General features: G+C 38.7%; 1 protein-coding gene across 4 annotated transcripts in view; it reads left to right on the plus strand.

Annotated features, from left to right (window-relative positions):
* The window catches only part of HNRNPK (heterogeneous nuclear ribonucleoprotein K), a 25,750-nt gene extending 7,162 nt beyond the window's left edge, over positions 1-18,588 (plus strand). For 2 of the 4 annotated variants that reach the window (XM_039542874.1, XM_039542873.1), the window contains exons 6-16: positions 507-550; positions 1,528-1,600; positions 2,178-2,291; positions 3,129-3,257; positions 4,166-4,473; positions 4,658-4,712; positions 14,068-14,118; positions 16,073-16,094; positions 16,173-16,255; positions 16,691-16,860; positions 17,614-18,582. In XM_039542874.1, the coding sequence (XP_039398808.1) occupies positions 507-550; positions 1,528-1,600; positions 2,178-2,291; positions 3,129-3,257; positions 4,166-4,473; positions 4,658-4,712; positions 14,068-14,118; positions 16,073-16,094; positions 16,173-16,255; positions 16,691-16,860; positions 17,614-17,647 (1,083 nt within the window). In that variant the 3' untranslated portion in view covers positions 17,648-18,582. Of the gene's footprint in view, positions 1-506; positions 551-1,527; positions 1,601-2,177; positions 2,292-3,128; positions 3,258-4,165; positions 4,474-4,657; positions 4,713-14,067; positions 14,119-16,072; positions 16,095-16,172; positions 16,256-16,690; positions 16,861-17,613 lie in introns of all 4 variants that reach the window. The other 2 variants (XM_039542876.1, XM_039542875.1) reach the window with 2 other exon arrangements.
* The last annotated feature ends 285 nt before the right edge of the window (positions 18,589-18,873 follow it).

Raw genomic sequence — 18,873 nt, forward strand, 5'->3', positions numbered from 1 at the left:
TTTCCCAGTTTGCCCAGGATTTCAGTAATCTGAATCTCAACAGGTTTTGTGTCTACCCTCATGAGCCAGCCTACTACTGAAACATCGTGTGCTAAAAGTAAAAAGTAGTATAGTTAGATCAAGTAACTCATTTTAAGGTCCATAAATGTTAAGCCACAGTCAATGTAGCAATCCGTTATTGTGTTAGTCTTCAGAACAACTTAATCTTGTTTCATTAATTGAGAGTAATGAGTATAGTTTGTATTAAATTAAAATTTATTGCTTTTCCCCCTTTTCCCTCTCCTTGTTTTTTTGGCCATATATCTCCGTTGCCCATGTACTGGATCGACTTGCCCCTGCGTTGCCCATCATGACGTTGGCCCATCCGCCCCTGAACGCCCATGTGAAAACCCTGGTTGGCTATGCCCAAAAATGTGCTCGTTGCCAAACGGGTGCCATACTTGACAACTTCCGATTGAATGCCCATGCCCAATGCCAACATCCACGAACGCCAATGACCAATGCAGTACAATGCCAGTGTTTCAGTCCCAGACAGCAGTGGCCCCGAGCGGTATGTCCCAACAGTTTATGCCTCACTGCCTGATTAGAAAGAGAGAAATGTATTTTATTACCTGCCTTTTATATAATTAAATAGTATCCCCTTATAGACGGTGTATTGTTTTTTCAAGTTTTCTGTCTTATTTTCCCCATTAAGTCTTTTTGTCACTGAACTTTTACGTGAGTTGCCCACCCAAACAATCCACTAATTTTATTTCAATGGAAGGAGCACAGCTTCAAGTGTTGCATATTCGCTGCATTGTAAATCAAATTGTTTCAAAATAGTCTCTCGCTCTGTCTTTGTGGCCCACCTTGCTCCCCCAACATTGCCTGTTCATAATTTTTTCTGATGAAATGCTAACTCTCTGGTTCACTTTCCTTCACTTCTCATTTGTGTTGTCTTTTTATTTATTTGTGTTCTTTTTTTTATTTATTTGTGTGTGGGGGGGTTGTTTGTTTGTTTTTTTTGGTCTTACATTGTATTTGTTTTCTTGCAGAGCCCCATTAGTAATTTCTAACTGGTCTCATAACCTTACTCCGAATATAATGTTCACCACTTGCATATCCCCACTTTTCCTATGAGAAGGTGTGCCAGTTTTACCAATGTAATAGCGAGGATATCCTAAATTAGTGGTGGTGGGGAACACGAATATTCACTTCGACTTTCATTTCTGCGTCAGTTTCTTGCCCACTTAATCTGAGCCCTTCCAAAATCCCATTTTCTCTCTTGCTGTGTCTTTTGCTCTGTCTCTTGCTCTCTCTGCCTCTGCAAGACCTAATCTTAAATTTATCATGTGTATATATTGGGCATAAACAAAGATGCATGTGTTGTAAATTCAGTAAACAGGTTTACTTTAAATGGGGAATACTGTAAATTCTACTCCCTGTAGTAAGTTTGTTGTTTGAGTTCTATGATTATGAATGCAAAACTTACTTCTACTTTTTTTTCCCACCTTCTCTTTATTATCTGGCACTTGTGGCCTTTGACAGCATATTGAGTATAAGTGCAGATATTGAAACAATTGGAGAAATTTTGAAGAAAATTATCCCTACCTTAGAAGAGGTATGCCTTTTTCTTCTACTTGCGTCTTCAGAAATGTAAAACATCAAATGACAGTTCTGCCTGTGCTGTTCTTTAAATTAAGCTGCTTTTAATTGATGAAAGTGTTACAAACTCTTAGACAGTAAGTATCAATAATTTAAGAGATCAGTTTTTGGATTCAGTTTATTACAAATTGCATTCTGTTACAGCAGAAAAAAATTGTTTTAAGGCTTAACATAAAAGTCAACTGTGAACTACAAAAGTACAAGAATTTGGTGCTTCCAATAATCAGGCAAAAATGAACATTGAGAACATTCCTTCCTAAACACATCATTTTACTTGCTCCGGTTCTGATGTTGTAACATGCTATCTTGACCCCACGCAGTGCTGTGTGGTTCTTCAGTGGTTATGTAGTCAAAGCATAGCAAATACAGAAACAAATTTCAGCCGTTGTTGGCCAGCTATAGATCTGTTTAGAACTTTGTAAGATCTGAAAGAATCAAAATAGCACTATGCTAAATATTTATACAAGAAATATTTGTGCTATATTTTTCTGATCTTTTTTTGTTTACAAATTTTCTATGAACTTTTAACACAGTACCAGCACTACAAAGGAAGTGACTTTGACTGTGAGCTAAGGCTGTTGATTCACCAAAGTCTGGCAGGAGGAATTATTGGCGTCAAGGGTGCTAAAATCAAAGAACTCAGAGAGGTATCATCATTCTCCTCCTCCCCTCCCCCCCGGTTATCCAGTTTGGTTTTCTAAGCTATTTACTAATTTTGTATTTATAGGTGGGTTCCAGCATGGCGCGGGATGCATTCCTACAAATTGTAAAATTATAGTTGTTTAGAAGATTCTAATGTTTTTCACACACTGCTGTTCAGTAATAATTTTTTACCAATAATACCTAAATCCCTAACTTTTTTCTTATTGGTGTAATGGTTTTTATATACAAAAAAATAATTTTTCTTGTCCACTGGTTTTAAATTTATATGCTGATTTAAATTGATCAATCATTTAATATTTAGTCTTTAATTTTAAACCATTAATAATTGAGATGCATCATTAGCTCTTCAAGACAGTTTGGTATAATTTAATTACTTGAGTTTTGTATTGTATAAAATAGTCGAATATTTAATATTTGAACTGTAAAAATAGGCAGGCTACGATTTTTTTTATATTATTACCACATTAGACAATGACCTAAATTAAAAGTTAAATCTATTCTGTCATTAAAATGAATCTTGGGTTACTATAACTGAAAGATGAGAGGAAAAAAATTTCTCCTTCAGTTGGTGCATTTGACAGTGTTGTCTAGAATCAGTTTCAGACATTTACTGGGGAGCTCAGGAACCAAATGTACCTGAAACTACTAAGAATTTTAATTTACTAGGTTAAGTTGACGATATCTCTTTTTGTGTGTGTGTGTGTGTGTATACACATATATAAAACACACACAGATATTGTTAGCTTTTTTGTTAGTTTCCTTGATAAGCTATTAAAGTTGTGCTTAAGTACTTCTAGTTGAAATGTTTCTTTTTTTAACAGAACACTCAGACCACCATTAAACTTTTTCAAGAATGCTGTCCTCATTCCACAGACAGAGTGGTGCTTATTGGTGGAAAGCCTGATAGAGTTGTGGAATGCATCAAGATCATCCTGGATCTTATATCAGAGGTAATATGTTTTTAGATTAACTTAAAGATCAGTATTTTGTTTGTAAGGGTCCTAGATGTTTTCAAGATAGGGCATGACACTTCAGTCTTCAGGGTTCCATTTCTATTCTAGCATACGGAAATTATAACCAAAAGTTACTATTTGGTTATTGATGCCCTGTGTTAAATAAGTTTCAGTCCAATTCTAGAAAACATTCTCTTTTTACAATTAAAAAAAAATGCAATATTTCTACAAAAAAAGGCATTAGTCCCCTTTTCTTGTATACTGAATGATATAAAGAGAGTCCGGAATGGAATAAAATCAGAAAAGAATGGGCACAGAAACTGAATTACTCTCTGATCCTTGAGTGGTGTCTCCAGCAGAGTTGAACTTCACAGGAAGCATATTAAGGCTGTTGTCTACACCTGAGAGCTTACAGCAGTGCAGCATTGCAATTCAGCTGTGCCGCTGTAAGAGCTCTCATATAACGGCTCTGTGCCACGGAAGAGACCTCCCCTGTTGGCATAATTAATCCACCCTCAGTAAGCAGCAGGAGAAGCTCTCTGTTGACATGACGCTGTGCACACTTGCGCATATGTCAGCATCTTTTGTTTTTCATTGGGATGGAATATTCACACCCCCTGAGCGACATAGTTTTTCTGACATAAGTGGTAGTGTAGACATTGCCTAATAGGGAAGTTCATGCTCGTGCTGCTGCTTCTGTTCCTGTTCTGTGGCTAAAGTGAGGACATGCCAGGGTTGCTAGAAGTACTCTTCACAAGCATGATACTTATCAAAGTGTACAGGGATAATTTTCAAACTCTCTTCTTAAATTGGTGGTTTAAAGTATTGTTTTATACTTTGGTGTATTATACTGAGGTATATTAATTTTAATAGTCAAATGTGAAATGTCTTTACTTTTTAATTAGTCTCCAATCAAAGGACGGGCACAGCCATATGATCCCAATTTCTATGATGAAACATATGACTATGGTGGCTTCACAATGATGTTTGATGATAGAAGGGGGCGTCCTGTAGGATTTCCAATGCGTGGAAGGGGAGGCTTTGATAGAATGCCTCCTGGTCGTGGTGGGCGTCCCATGCCTCCATCAAGAAGAGATTATGATGACATGAGCCCTCGCAGAGGACCCCCTCCTCCTCCTCCAGGTCGTGGTGGCAGAGGTGGTAGCAGAGCACGTAATCTTCCTCTTCCTCCTCCTCCACCTCCTCGTGGCGGGTGAGTTGTTGTGCAAAGACATACAAAATTATTCTAAAGAGTAGAAATTGTTGATTCCTGTTTGTGCTTCCTGTGTTCATTGTAGATTATCAAATTGAGTTAATAATTTTGAACTAAAACGTGACCTTACATAAGTGAAAATACTTAAGTTACAAACCAGTTTTGGGTTTTTTCTTCATTGTAGAGATCTTATGTCATACGACCGGAGGGGCAGACCTGGAGACCGTTATGATGGAATGGTAAGGATTTTAATTTATATTGTTATTTACCATGTGTTCGCCAAAAAACCTAACTTGTTTGTTCTCTTTCAAGAATTGCCTCTTCAGATACCTGCTCTAGGATATGTGTTTTTGTTTCTCAAAGTTCTAGAAAGCAGGGACCCATCAGAACAGTGCAAAAGGAACACTTCACAGCTCCTTCATGGAAAGGGACATTTAGGACTGAAGCTAAAAGGGGCATACACCACTGCCTCAGCCAGCTTGTTCTCCTGCTTTTGTCAGCTGTGGTGCTCTATTAATTTCAGGGCTTGGCTACACTTTCAAGTTAGAGCACATTAAAGCAACCTCAGGCGCCCTAACTCTTCTCTTCCCTCCCCCCCTGCCCCCCCAACGCCATGTCACACCACACTCCCCCTTTGAAAGGCATGTTGCAGCCACTTGCACGCTGGGATAGCCACCACAACGCACTGCTCTTTGTGGCTTTGTAAGAGCTGCTAATGTGACCACGCCAGTGCTTTGCAGCTGACTGTAAACACAGGGCAGCGATTTCCCTGCTTCAGTCTCTGAAGGCTGGCTTAACTCCCAGCACTCTACATCTGCAAGTGTAGCCATGCCCTAAAGTCTCCACTAACACGCCTTTTTGTCCTATGACCACATGGGTGCTACTAGGCCACTTCATCTTGAATATGTGCCAGCTACCCATGCTAAACCATGTGTCTAGATCTTGTAGATAGCTGAGACACTGTTAGGCCATGTCTACACTGGCAAGCTTACAGCGGTACAGCTGCATGATCATTCGTGTAGCCACTATGCCGACTCGTCGACATCATAAACCCACCGAAATGAACAGTGGTGGCTACGTTGGCAGGAGAAGTTCTCCTGCCCTCATAGTGCTGTGCACATCTTCCCTAAAAGTGCTCCTCATAGAAAAGTATCTAAGATGTTAAGATCTAAAGCTATTGGATCTTTGTGGCTTCGTGTATTCTGAAGCTTCTGGGACTTTTTCATCATGGCTTCAGAAAAAGTGATGGAGTGCTACCCTGACTTAAGGTTGGGGCCATCATCTGAGAGATGCCATTGGTCCAAGAATGATTTTGCGTTAAAAGGCAAGCCAAATATGAGCATTCAGATGGTTTGCTGCTCTCTATTCTAGTGTTGGATCCCGCTGCAGGTACTGCACATTTGGCCCCCAGTGCAAGTCTCAGATGTCAGTTTCCACTTTTCTGCAGATTGTCACCTGCCCCCAGTTATCTTGAATCTCTTATCACCCATGTTCTTCACTTGATTCTTTTTTCCTCTGGATTGAGAGTTCAGGAAAATTCCAGAGGTACCTGGATTTCAACTCAATCTGTTCTCCAATCAGAATTTTAAATTTGATGTTTCATGATGGCTTTTCCATACCTTCTGTCTCTAAATGTACCCACAAACATCTAGTTCAGCGTTTCTCAAATGCAGCCACCAGCAGCTTTTCTTGCGGCAAAGCCTCCTGGGCAGTGATTTGAGGGAGCGCGGGACAAAGCGGCCTCTCCTAAGGGCCCTGCCTCCCGTTGGGGGGAGACAATCTGGAGGAGCAGGCAGTTAGTGAGTTCCCCATTTTCCTGAGAGTGGTGGGGCTTAGGCTTCAGTCCTGGGGTGGTGGATGGCAGGCTTAAGCCACGGGACTTCAGACTCTGTCCCCAGGCCTTGTCCCTTGTGTATGGGGCTTTGGGCTCTGTTCCCTGGCTGTGTGGTGGTGGGCTCTGTCCCCGAGCTTGTCCCCACCCCCCATCACCTCTGGCCCATGCTGCCTCTCCATTGCCCATGTCACCCACTGCCTCTGAACCCAACTCCACATCCAGGGCTTAATTTGGCCCCAGCCTTACTGGGACTGAGTAAGTCTGCTGTGAAAAGGTGATACTAACAAACATACAAATACCACTTTTCACAGCAGACTTACTTATAGCTAGCAAGTCTAAAAAAACCCAAATCAGCAACCCAAAAAAGCAAAAGAAACAAGAAAAAAGACAAGAATGTTCAAAGTACCTTATTTATGTTTCTATTTTGTTCTGGTGCAGTAAAGAATAGAGAAAACTGTACATTATTTGTATTATTGAGTCTGCAACGACAACAAAAAACCCTACATAGGTAAATTATTATGATTTGGACATGTATATGGAATGGGTTACCTAGGGAGGTGGAATCTCCTTCCTTGGAGATTTTTAAGGTCAGGCTTAACAAAGCCCTGGCTGGGATGATTTAGTTGGGAATTGGTCCTGCTTTGAGCAGGGGGTTGGACTAGATGGCCTCCTGAGGTCCCTTCCAACCCCGATATTCTGTGATGTATATGTGCATATTTATTTGTTTTTTCTAAAGTTAATTAAGTATTTTAGGAAAAATTGTCAGAGTGGCCACCAGCAAGAAATGTGTTGTGAGAACCCCTCATCTAGATCCTTGTTTACATTAGGAAAAATTAGACTTGTGATTTTTACCAGTGATTTTGAATTTTGCTAGTAAGTATGTGCTCTCATAGCCATTTTCCATGAACTTCTCTTGTTCTTCACAGTTTGTCAGATTCTGTCAATACAGCCCATTTGTTTTCATGGTCACAAGGAGCCTGATGAACTCTAGGGGACGAGAGATTCCTAGTCTGTCTGTCCCGACAAAAGTCAAGATCTTTTCTATAAAATAATCATCTCTCTTGTCTAGAGAGTGAGGATCGAAGAGTTCACTGAGAAGCCTGGGATATTTTTTCTCTTGACTGCTAGAAACTCTGTGATATTGATTCTTTCCCTTATTAGATCATCTTTTCTTGTATTAAGATTAGAATTGACCTGTTCAAGTTGTCTGATCACTGGATTAGTGATTATAAGGCAAGGTTGAGCATAAACTGTCAGTCTTTGGGTGTCAGTTTTTCCATTGCTTCAACATTAGGTGGTGATGACTTGAGGGTAGTTTTAAGGCTTCTTGATCAGGATTTCCGAAAATCTGGAGTTGGAAGTGTCTTTAACTCAAGAAAAGACTTAAATGTACAGTCTGTTTTGGAATCTTGTCAGAACAATTCTGTCTTTGCTTCTTAGCGACAGATTACTGAAATCTACGTCTTTGGTTCACCCCTGCATCCATAACGCCTGTGGTGAAGAATCTGAATAATCTGCATCAAATCCTCTATCAAGGCTTTTGCATATTCCCTTTTCTGTCCCATTCCTGGTTCTCTGTTCTCCATATCTGCAGAAAATCTGGAGCAAAGGAAATTAGGAAGAAAGGCTTAGTCTTTGGCTACTAGGTATTAAATTTTGCCATTTTTCAGGTCATTGTTTTCTTACAAATTTTCTCCCAGGCATAATTATACCTGTAATATCTTCTGTTTGATTTTTAAGAAAGCTAAAGATCCTTTTGCAAAATTTCAGTGCATATTCATTGACAGCATTAAGTGATCATAGCTGCAAAGGCTGTGGTTACCTGTTAAATCTGCATAGACATGCACAAGTTGAGTCCGCAGGGCTCCTAGCTGGTATGAAAATATGTCCATTAAAGGTTGGACCCCTTCACTAAAACAAAACTACACTAACAGCCTAGCTGTTCAGGCTGTCAGTCTTGATTCAGAAAGAAACATTCACAGTGGTCATCCACTGTCACAATAAATTTCAGGTTTCCTCTTCTTAAGACTTGTCAAGGGGATGTGGAAAGTATATATCAAGGCTCATTTTGGGCCTCAGATGAATTGCTGAGGTAACACTGATCTAAGGTATTGTTCTCTACTCTGTTGGCTCAGTCTGGAACCTCAAAGAAGGCAGTAAGTTTGACTAGACATGTCTTTTTCTTCTCTCTGTAGCTCTTCCATGTAACATAAAGTTGAGCATACTGATCTGTGATGTTAGAGTTCAAGAAAACTATGTGATCCAGTTGTACTCCATCCTTAGCCAACTCTTCGATACCTCACAACCTGCTATGGCAGGAAGTTACTATCCTTATGTAACAGGGAAGTAGAAATTTCTCAGAAGTATTGAAGGGAAGAGTTTCCTCTTGTAATTGTGAAAGAGTTTTCTACTCTACCTGCATCTTCAGAAACTGAACTAATCAACAGATGCAAATACCAGATGATATTGCCTTCCATTTGACAACCTCCAATCTCATGTTCTCAAGACTGGTTTTCATATTTCCATCTGTGTCTGAAAAGACTTCTGGAGTGATGTGTTTATTTGGATGATTGATCGAAGCACAATCTTCAAAATATTCTCTTCACATAGTAATGTTCTTTATTATGGATTCAAACATGGAATAAACCTAGAAAGTCCACTTTGTCCCGTTCAAGCCAACTTTTATTGGGTGTCCTTTGATTGTTTCGTGACCTAAGAGTTGCTCTCAGAACAGAAGTCTAAAGACTTGAGAATGCATCTTCCTATCTTAAAACAGAAATCAGTTCACTTTTTTCCGTTCCCTCAGATTACAAGATTAATTCGCTTTTATGATCACATATACTCTGCCTAGAACTGCTTCCCCAAAACAGATTAGAATTTTTGCTGGCCCAAAGAACAGCAAATGGATTCAATGTCCCAGCAACCTCAACTGTACATGTGTGTTTTGGGAAGTATGGTTGTATGTGAAATATAAAGATGCTGCTCCTGGTTGGAGACAGAGCCTGTAGGAGTTAGTGATACATAAAGCATAAGATCTTCCCAGCTGCCTTCACTTAATAGGAAAGGACAAAATTCTCTGGCAGAATGTCTGAGTCTCAGCAGAACCAATATGAATATAGTCCCTGAAGGACTCTGGTAAAAGCCATCTTCAGAAAGTAGGATCATGTTTATATAAATCTAATGACTCAAAAGACAGCACAACGTTATTCTGATAAGACAGGAAAAGATCCAGCATTCAGATGCCATGTGGCTGGATGGAAGTGAAGCACACAGGAGTGCTTGTTTTCCTCTGCCACTTTTTTTCCTGTTACCAGCATGAGTCATATTATTCTTGTGCTCAGCACTTTTGGTGTCAACATTTCCTACAGTAGTCTCAGCTCTCTTGTCTTAGAACTATTAGATTTTCTATCCAGACTGAAGGTAAATAGATTTGGTAGTTTGAGATCTTTTTAGGTTACGTTATGAACTTTGACAGTTAATCATCATTACAAATGTTCCAGATTCTGAAAAAGGAAAACATGCCCCGAAAAGAAAAAGATTTTGTTTTTGTTTTTTTAATTTTTGGTTCTCCTCACTTAAAATCCATTAAATTGGAATATTCAAGTCTATTTTCTCAGTTAAGAGCTATAACTATATATTGCTAGTTGTGCAGGCCATTCTGCTTAAGAAGTTTCTTCACAAGGAAGACTATAAAGGACTGATTCGTGCTGTCTCTAGTTACAGAACCATTGTAGACAATGGATTTGAATCTAGTCCTGGCTAGATAAATAGAGTTGCCTTCAAGCCTATAGAGAGATATTTGCTTTTAACTGGTTTGAAAGACTGCTCTGATAGCTAGGCTATTACATAAGAAGACCTGAATGAGCTTCACAAATTCCTCCTTTCCCAGGTTTTTGAAGGTATAAAATGGTGGCACATCCTCATCTAAAATAGTTTTTATTTAAACCAGTTTTTTCCCCAAAACATTTTATAGAATGGATTACATGAATTATGTACAGCTGGGAATTACAAACCTAAGAAGTCAATCTCCATTTCAAAGTGAGCCATGTTTCCAGATTTATAATTTAGCTGTTGTTTGTTCTGCTCATTCAAAGGCTGTGTCATGGTATGTCTTAATAGTTTATTTTAGAAAATGTTAATTATCAACCAGATTGAAGCACATACAAAAGAAAATAAGATCAAAATTCACTGTAATACTAAATCTTTAAGATATCTCAGGCAAAGATTTCTGATCCTTAAAAATAAGGAAAAACCACTGTTGGCACATACTATTTCATAAATAAATATTAGCAATATCTGCACAAACAGATGGTTGACATTGAAGGTTATACACAATTAAATTCATTTATTAAAAGAAAAAAACTTCTAAGGAAATCTGGATATAAATACTGAAGCTGTTGTCTTTCTGGACAGTAAATGAGTTTTTCCACTTCCACGTTGCTTCACCTTAAGCTGTAAAAAGTGCAGTGTTCTAATTTAAACAATTATAAACACACTTAATGGGTATCTTGTTAGGAATATAGGAATTACCTTACTGGATCTGGCTAGTCTTCTAGCCTCTTGCCAACAAGGACCAGTATCAGATGATTCAAAGGAAGGTGCTGCAAGAAATTCTGCAGTTAGGGGATAACCTGCCCCAGGGAAAGTTTCCTTCTGTTCCCAGTAATTTGAGGCTGGTTTTCAGCCCTAAAACATGAGGATTTATGGGGGTGGAGGGAATGGTGCTTTTTGTTTTTTTTTTATATGTTTACTATTACTCTGGATACTCTTGTTCATAGAAATGTCTGATTCTTTAATCCTGCTAATTTCTTGGCCTTGATGATGATTTATAGCAGTGAGTTCCACAGAATAATTGTGCATTGTGTTTAAAAAAAAAATAATCATAAAATAAGCAGTGTTACTACTTAACTTAATTTACTGAGATAATTCAAACAAACTGGAGGTACCAATAGATTGGCAACTTGGACAGCCGCTACATGAGAGGAATGGAAAGGGATTGATTAAAAAGACGTTACTTCCTTGACAGCTAGCCCTGTAGTACACACAAAGTGCTGATAACACGTAGTTTTATTTATCTTCCAAATTCTTTAAATCTCTCTTAGGAAACTTACCAAAGAAAGGAAAAGAGAAGATTTATTTCCTTATATTTAACATGGTGTAATTTATCTATAATGGGGTGGGGGGATTCTAAAATGGGCAGTGTGCAGATTTGCACAAATGCCGGTGGCAGGGAAGAGAACATTTCTAGCATTTTGATAAAAGTATCAGTATCCTAATAGCTAATCTCTAAACACAGATTCAAGTTTTTTCCATAACTATGTATTTCCAAATGAAAACTCCATTAAACTGTAGTTAAAGTTGTGTACATACTATTATCATAATGGTGAAAGCATTACAAGGGTGTTGTAATTATCCCAAATCCAAATGTTACAAATCCAGGAAATTCAAATTGTTTAAATCCAAAAGAAATCCAAACTTGTTAACCTTAACTGCTTTTCCAGGCCCTACAGAATACAGGCCAGCTATATTCTACCTTGCAGTGACACCAAGAGAGGAGGGTGGAAGCATCCCTGAACACTTAAAAATCTGTTTAATGTAATCTGGGACTGCAAACACTTACATACTAATGAATGTATTGTGGTTGAATGGTGTCACTACAGGAGGGAATTAATGTTATTTTGGGATGCTTTTGCTACATAGTATAACACGTTTGGATTTATTTTATTGTTGACGTTATTGGTTCTTTTACATTATTGGTTTGTACTCAAACCTTAACTCCAGTTTGACAGTTTATTACCATGAGATATTTCTAATATCTTGAAGATAAGATGTGTCAAAAAAAATTTTAAAGCAATATTCACTATCATGATTGGTCTGCTTTGTGTTCGTGTAGAAGAACGCAAAGCAGCCTGCATATATTGGTCAGATACCCCAACTACTGATTGCCACAGTTCCCTGTGCATATCCCCAAATTTTCTCCTTCCTCTGTACATCCACACCAGTTAGCCCCTCCTGCCAGTACCCCAAATTTTCTTAGAGACCACCCCCAAATGTCCACCTGCTGTAGCTGATGAGTAGACCTGGTGCAACAGGTTGTTTTTCTCTCCCCCCACACCCCATTACTGAACGTTTCTCTTTCGCAGAGCAAATGCCCACTTTCAGAATGATCACAGCCTTCTGTTGTTCCCAGTAGATGAAGTCAAGCTGCCCTAGGGGAAGATGGTGGCCCCTGACAGCCAATGTAGGGCACCACCAATCCCATTGGGAGTAATGGGGAATGGTGGTCATTTTCAAATAAGTCATTTTGTTGATGGCAGCTTCACTTCCAGTGGGTTTAATCAACACCAGATTTTTTATTTAAACTTGAGTGAGTTAATTGCCAACTAAGTCAAGTTTAACATGTTAAACATTAGTGTAGCCACTCTTTTTGGATATTGCTACAGATATTTAGTCTTTGCCCTAAAACACAGGGTAACAAGCAGTTTCTTGTGAAAAATTATTGGCGAGGCTTTGCCGAAGGAGGAATTTTTCAAGTTGAAAAACAATGACAAAACTACTATTATTCCTTTTTAAAAATATTTTTTTATTTATTTGTAACTGATGGGTCTGTATGTTCAGTTAAGATCACTTGGGACATATGTGATGTAACTTTTGAGTACTGGGCATCTTAAAGAACCCTTTAACTGAAACTAATTAATGGGTTTATTTCCAGCATTTTAGGAAGTTTATTCTGTGCCCAAAGAGTGCTATAATTTCAGGAAGGATGTGCTGTGAGGATGTAACACAGTGATATTAGCCCTACTTCAAGTACTCAGACTTAGCTGTGGAACCACAAGCAGCACTTGTGGTTCCACAGCTAACACAACTCAAAGATAACTGAATCTTTTGACAATAGATGTTTTATGTGAATCTAAAGGTCAGGAACATAGTCCATAAGTGGGGAGAAGGGAGAGTAGGTTGCACCTTCAGCACAAGTGAAACAATTCTGAGTGGGGATGTCTTCCATTGTTTGCAGTGGTATGGCCATGTTGGTCCAGGATAATGGAGAGACAAGGTGGGTGAGATAATACCTTTAACTCAACCACCTTTTGATGGTGAAAGAGCAGGTCCTGAAGAACTCTGTAAGATCTGAAGCTTGTCTCTTTCATCATCAGAAGCTGGCCCAATAAAATACTACCTCGCCTAGCTTGTCTCTATGGGTAGGGATACTAAAGTAAGGAGGAAGTACAATTCCCACTCTGCAAAAAGGAGAGAGCGCTTTAGCTTCCCACTCTTGATTATTCTTCACTCACTATTGAAATGAGGGTTCATCAGGCGGAAAAATCTGAAGTAAAAGCCTGAGGGTTTGGTGCTTGGAGGTAACTTCTGCCAGTAGGTGGTAAAGCTAACTCAGAGTACCCTATTTGTCTTTTGCATCCTTAACAGGAAAATCTGTCCCATCCAAAGGGGCAAAGAATAAGTAATGATGAGCCATTTCAAGCTCCCTCCTCCAAAAATAAAAGGGAGGGAGCCCTGCCACTGGCCAGAATCTAGAGGAAACAGAATGGCCCCTTTGGTTCCTCTGTACTGGGGCAGGTGGTTGGAAGCACAAGGGTATTCCCCTACACATCTCCACCGTGTGTGTGTGTGTGTGTGTGTGTGTATACGTACACGCACACACACACCTTTGTTTGGTTAGATATAGGTCTGCTTGAGGACATGTACTCAGCTACATTTCTCTTGTCCCCATTCTCTCCCTTTACCATGTCCTGTCTCGCAAGATGATGCAATGTCATGTGGACGCCTGTGATGACATACAACCACCAGAATTGGTGAGTGAGCTCCTTCTTTCCTTTTTTATTTTAGTCTGCTATTATCACTGCTTCTGAGGGAGTGCCTTTTTAGCCGATTAAGGATGTCCTCCTCAGACAACGAGAAGGACATTGGGCAATTCTTCAGTTTAGGTATAGCCCATTACAGACTTGTGTAGTACACCTCTGCCTCGATATAATGCTGTCCTCAGGAGCCAAAAAATCTTAGTGCGTTATAGGTGAAACCGCGTTATCTCGAACTTGCCTTGATCCACCAGGGTGCGCAGCCCGCCTCCTCCTCGAGCACTGCTTTATCGCATTATATACGAATTCGTGTTATATCGGGTCGCGTTATATCGAGGTAGAGGTGTACTATGAAGTTATAGAAACCTGCCATTTAGTGCTTTGGCTACAGATTCATGCAGTATATTCTTCATTTGGCATTCCTGTTTCTTGAGAGCAAGTGCTGCGGTTGCTGGGCTTTCTCTTGGGGATTGTACTACCAATTAATATCCCAGAGTACAAATGTGCAGAAGCTTTGTCAAAGGAGATAATGGTAAAGAGACTCTATCTATTGTTATTTCAATATCTTGCCTCTTTAGGTCCACTCTCCCCTTTTGCCCCTTTTTTTTTAGTCCTAACATTTGATCCATGAGGTGCTATTACTCTACCATCACATCACTTGCTGCTTTGCAGAAATTTCCATTAGAACAGCACTGTTTGCGCTTGTATCCCACTGTGTATCTGCTGAGGCAATGTACTCTAACTAGTTAATGGTAAGAAGCTAAATATTTTATTGGGATTATCATGCTAAATTTATCTAGTTAGTTTTTACATGTGATAAATTAGAGGAATCAGTTAAAATATGTTTAATCAGGAAGATTGGATAATTAAGTGCATAAGGTGAAGAAGCACTGTAGACATCAGGTGAAGTTCTATGGGAGTAGTGACAGGTTTCTGCACGAATTATGTGCTCTGATTCTTTTTAACACTCTTCTATCCTGGATTGGGGGGGCGGGAGGTGGGACGTTATATTGGGCTATGTACTGGGGCTAATCTTAAAGCACTGCCTTACAATTGCCTCTTGATTTTCCCTAGACCAGTGGTTCTCATATGCAGTTCTCTATGGGTTATGTGGGCTGCATGGAGTCACATGGGTTACAGCTATGTGCCAATTGGGCTGCAAGCGGTCCACAGGCTGCAGGTTGAGAACCGTTGGCCTAGACCTAGGCAGAGTGAGAGGAGGGCTGATGTGATCTGCAGATTCAATAAAAGTCACATATTTGGGCTCAAAAAAAAAAAAAGTTTTAGAGCCATGAGCTGTCGTCATACCAAGTAGTTTAGGTAGCTTTGAAATGCTGAGCTTTTCATTTGAGTCATAAGTTCTGATCTTGGATCAGTAGGTCACTACTGTGAGATGTCCAGTTGGTGGCATATCTAAATATCATTATTAATTCACATTCTTTTGTTAGCTTGCATATTCAGATCCTTGGTATCACTACTATCTCATTCCTAGATGTTTCTTCCAGAGTAGGGCTGAGATACATGGGCTGGGAAGATTGTGCAGAGCTTTCTGTATATGCTTCTGTGGCACTGTGGTGTTTTTTTCTTTGCACAAAATGGGGTTAGTCTTCAGATGGTATGTCTACACAGCAAAGAAAAAAATTCACGGCTGGCCCAGGCCAGCTGACTTGAGCTTGTACTGTGTGGCTATTTCATTGTTCTGTAGACTTCCGGGCTACTTCTGGGCTTGGGCTGGAGCCTGGAAGTCTACAGAACAATGAAACAGCCGCACAGCCTGAGTCCGAGTCGGCTGGCATGGGCCAGCCATAAGTTTTTCTTTGCTATGTAGATATACCCAGAGTTAACAATTCAGCACCTTTAATGAGTGCTAAGTACATTTGCTACAAAAGTTTGTCTCATCTAAATGCTTGATTCATTAAATAACATTAAGCCTTTTTCTTTTTTCCTATAGTTTGAGGGTGGGTCTGGATATGGTAAGTTCATATTTATAGATTTTTACGCATAGCTTATTGTTTAGTATTATAAGGACTTGATGCATACGTTTAAATCAGACTATTCCTATGCAGGGGGTCGTGGATCATACGGTGATCTCGGTGGACCCATCATCACAACACAAGTAACGATTCCCAAAGATGTAAGTGTTTTATTCTTTTGTAATAGCTCTCTAAAACATCTTCCCCAGACTATACAAATGAACCAAAAATATTTCAGATGCTTACCTTTTTCTTTCTACACTGTACACATTTTTCAAAACTGCCACTCTTCACTTATTGGATGTTCATTTTGTCCCTTCATTTTACAAAAATAAATAATAGTAAAAATTTAGTATTTTACTGATCTTGAGCAATGAAAATAGACTAGTCAGCTTTTTTTTTTTTTTTTTTTTTTTTTGCTTAGTCAATTTTGCTATTTCTCACAAATGCTGTGAACAAATGGTGGCCACAAGGGAGCAATTTCCATTGGCAGTCTTAAAAATCATAGAAACTACTGAGAGTAATACCTTGAATTTTGAAACTGCCTTTACAGAGAAATTTTATATTAAAATGTAAATGACTGACTTTTTTTCTAGTTGGCTGGATCTATTATTGGGAAAGGAGGTCAGAGGATCAAACAAATACGTCATGAATCAGGGGCTTCGATCAAAATTGATGAACCTTTAGAAGGCTCAGAAGACCGGATAATAACTATTACAGGCACACAGGATCAGATACAGAATGCACAGTATTTACTGCAGAACAGGCAAGTTGAAGTTTTAATGTTGCACTCCCACTAAATTCTAAAGCTCTTCTTCTCTATTTATATGATGTCGCTTTTAGAAGGCAGGGTTTTAAAAATATCTATATTAGGACCTGACTTCTACACTTGGTAGTTTTGCCTTTATTCTCTTTTGTTCTCCATTCTTACTAAAATGAAGACGCCCTCAAAACTAATCTTGCTGGAAGACGCCTTAACCAAGCAGTCCTCTCATTTCTCTGGTGAAAACTGCTGCAAAAACTACTTCTAATAAATTATATAGAGCCTGTAGAAAATATAGAAGATTTCAGTGGATGTTGGTCTAGTTCTGTGTGGAAGACTAGTGATTTTGTTGTTTTTAGATAACTAAATCGACAACAAATCGCAGTCTGCCATATGGCACAGGCCATGCCTCTACAGGACAAGTTGAAAACGATTGGTGCTGTTAATGCAGCATTTCACACCTTACTGGCATTATCTTGTCTTTTCTGCCAAGTATTAACATCTTTAGATTTAATTTGCTTAATTTTTCTGTATTAACATGTTGGCTAACTAGTAAATATTTTGTGATAATTGACTTGAATGTTGGGCTTTAGAGTACTAATGCTTAAATGTGAATTAAACCTTTAGTCTTTAAAAAATGCAAGTGTTTTGAGAACTTGTAATTTTGATTTTTTTTAAAAAATGTGTGTAAATATTGATGCAAAAATGTATGTTCAACCATTCTAATACATGCTTTTTTTTCTTTTTCTTTTATAGTGTGAAGCAGTATGCAGATGTTGAAGGATTCTAATGCAAGATATTTTTTCTTTTTTATAGTGTGAAGCAGTATTCTGGAAAGTTTTTCTAAGACTAGTGAAGAACTGAAGGAGTCCTGCATCTTTTTTTTTTATCTGCTTCTGTTTAAAAAGCCAACATTCCTCTGCTTCATAGGTGTTCTGCATTTGAGGTGTAGTGAAAGCTTTGCTGTCCACCAGATGTAATGTTTTAGTTCCTTACAAATATTGGGGGGGAAAATGGGGTGGCGCGTGAGACTAACATTGGTATTTTGAAACAGCAGCAGAGAGAGTGGTTTTTATTTTTGTTAGTTGGTGGTAATCTGTAATGTTTTTCTGTAACTATTGTGAACACCCTGCTTTATGTACACTGTATTTTTTTTGAAGGGGGAGAATATTAGTAGTCCACATGTTCCTGGCATCCATTCAGAGCAGTGTGCAGAATGTAATGCTCTTTTGTAAGAAATGTTTTATGATTTTTAAAATAAATTTAGTGAATCTATCCTTGGTTGTCTTTTTTTTTTAGATATTCATGAGGGTAATATCTAAAGTTGATGCTCTTTTTTGCCTCCCCCTCATTTCCTCCCCCGCAAGAAATTGTAATTGAAAATTGCTGTTAAGTTCTTCTGCTTCTGATATAGACTTTTGTGTTTTGGCAAATTACAGTGTATTGGTGAAAATACCATGATTCAAAGCTTTGCTGCTTGGGAATAAATTGCAACATATGCAAAAGTTGGGTTGGGTTTGGGTTTGTTGCAAGTGTTTGCCCCTAGTTACCTGATTTGCAGCACATTTGTCTATATTACTGACTGTATGTGAATAAAATCTTTAAAACTTTGTGATATCCGAGTTCAATTCCACTTGAAGTCTGGTCATTGACAGCCTTGCTGTATCAAATAACACTGTTATAGAGATGAAAGATGGTGTACCTCTAATAAATACATTTTGTTTGTTTTCACATCTTTCAATGGTACGAGGTAGACATTTTTAAATAATTGGCAATTTGATAGATACTCTGTAACTTGTACAAATATCCTGGGTTTTCATTGTATACAGGCTTATATGAAACACTTGTATTGTTTCCCTGTTGAATGTTGGATTATGTAGGAAACATTTGTGAGAAATTCAAAAAATGATAAAAGTACCTCTGGATATCTCATGTACCTTGGCATTTGTATTGATAGTTTACAAGTTTTAATTTCACTTCCTAAATAAAAATAAATGGAAAAAAACGCACCCACCT

The sequence above is a fragment of the Mauremys reevesii genome, linkage group 6 (assembly GCF_016161935.1).
Source record: "Mauremys reevesii isolate NIE-2019 linkage group 6, ASM1616193v1, whole genome shotgun sequence".
Classification (NCBI taxonomy): Eukaryota; Metazoa; Chordata; order Testudines; family Geoemydidae; genus Mauremys; species Mauremys reevesii.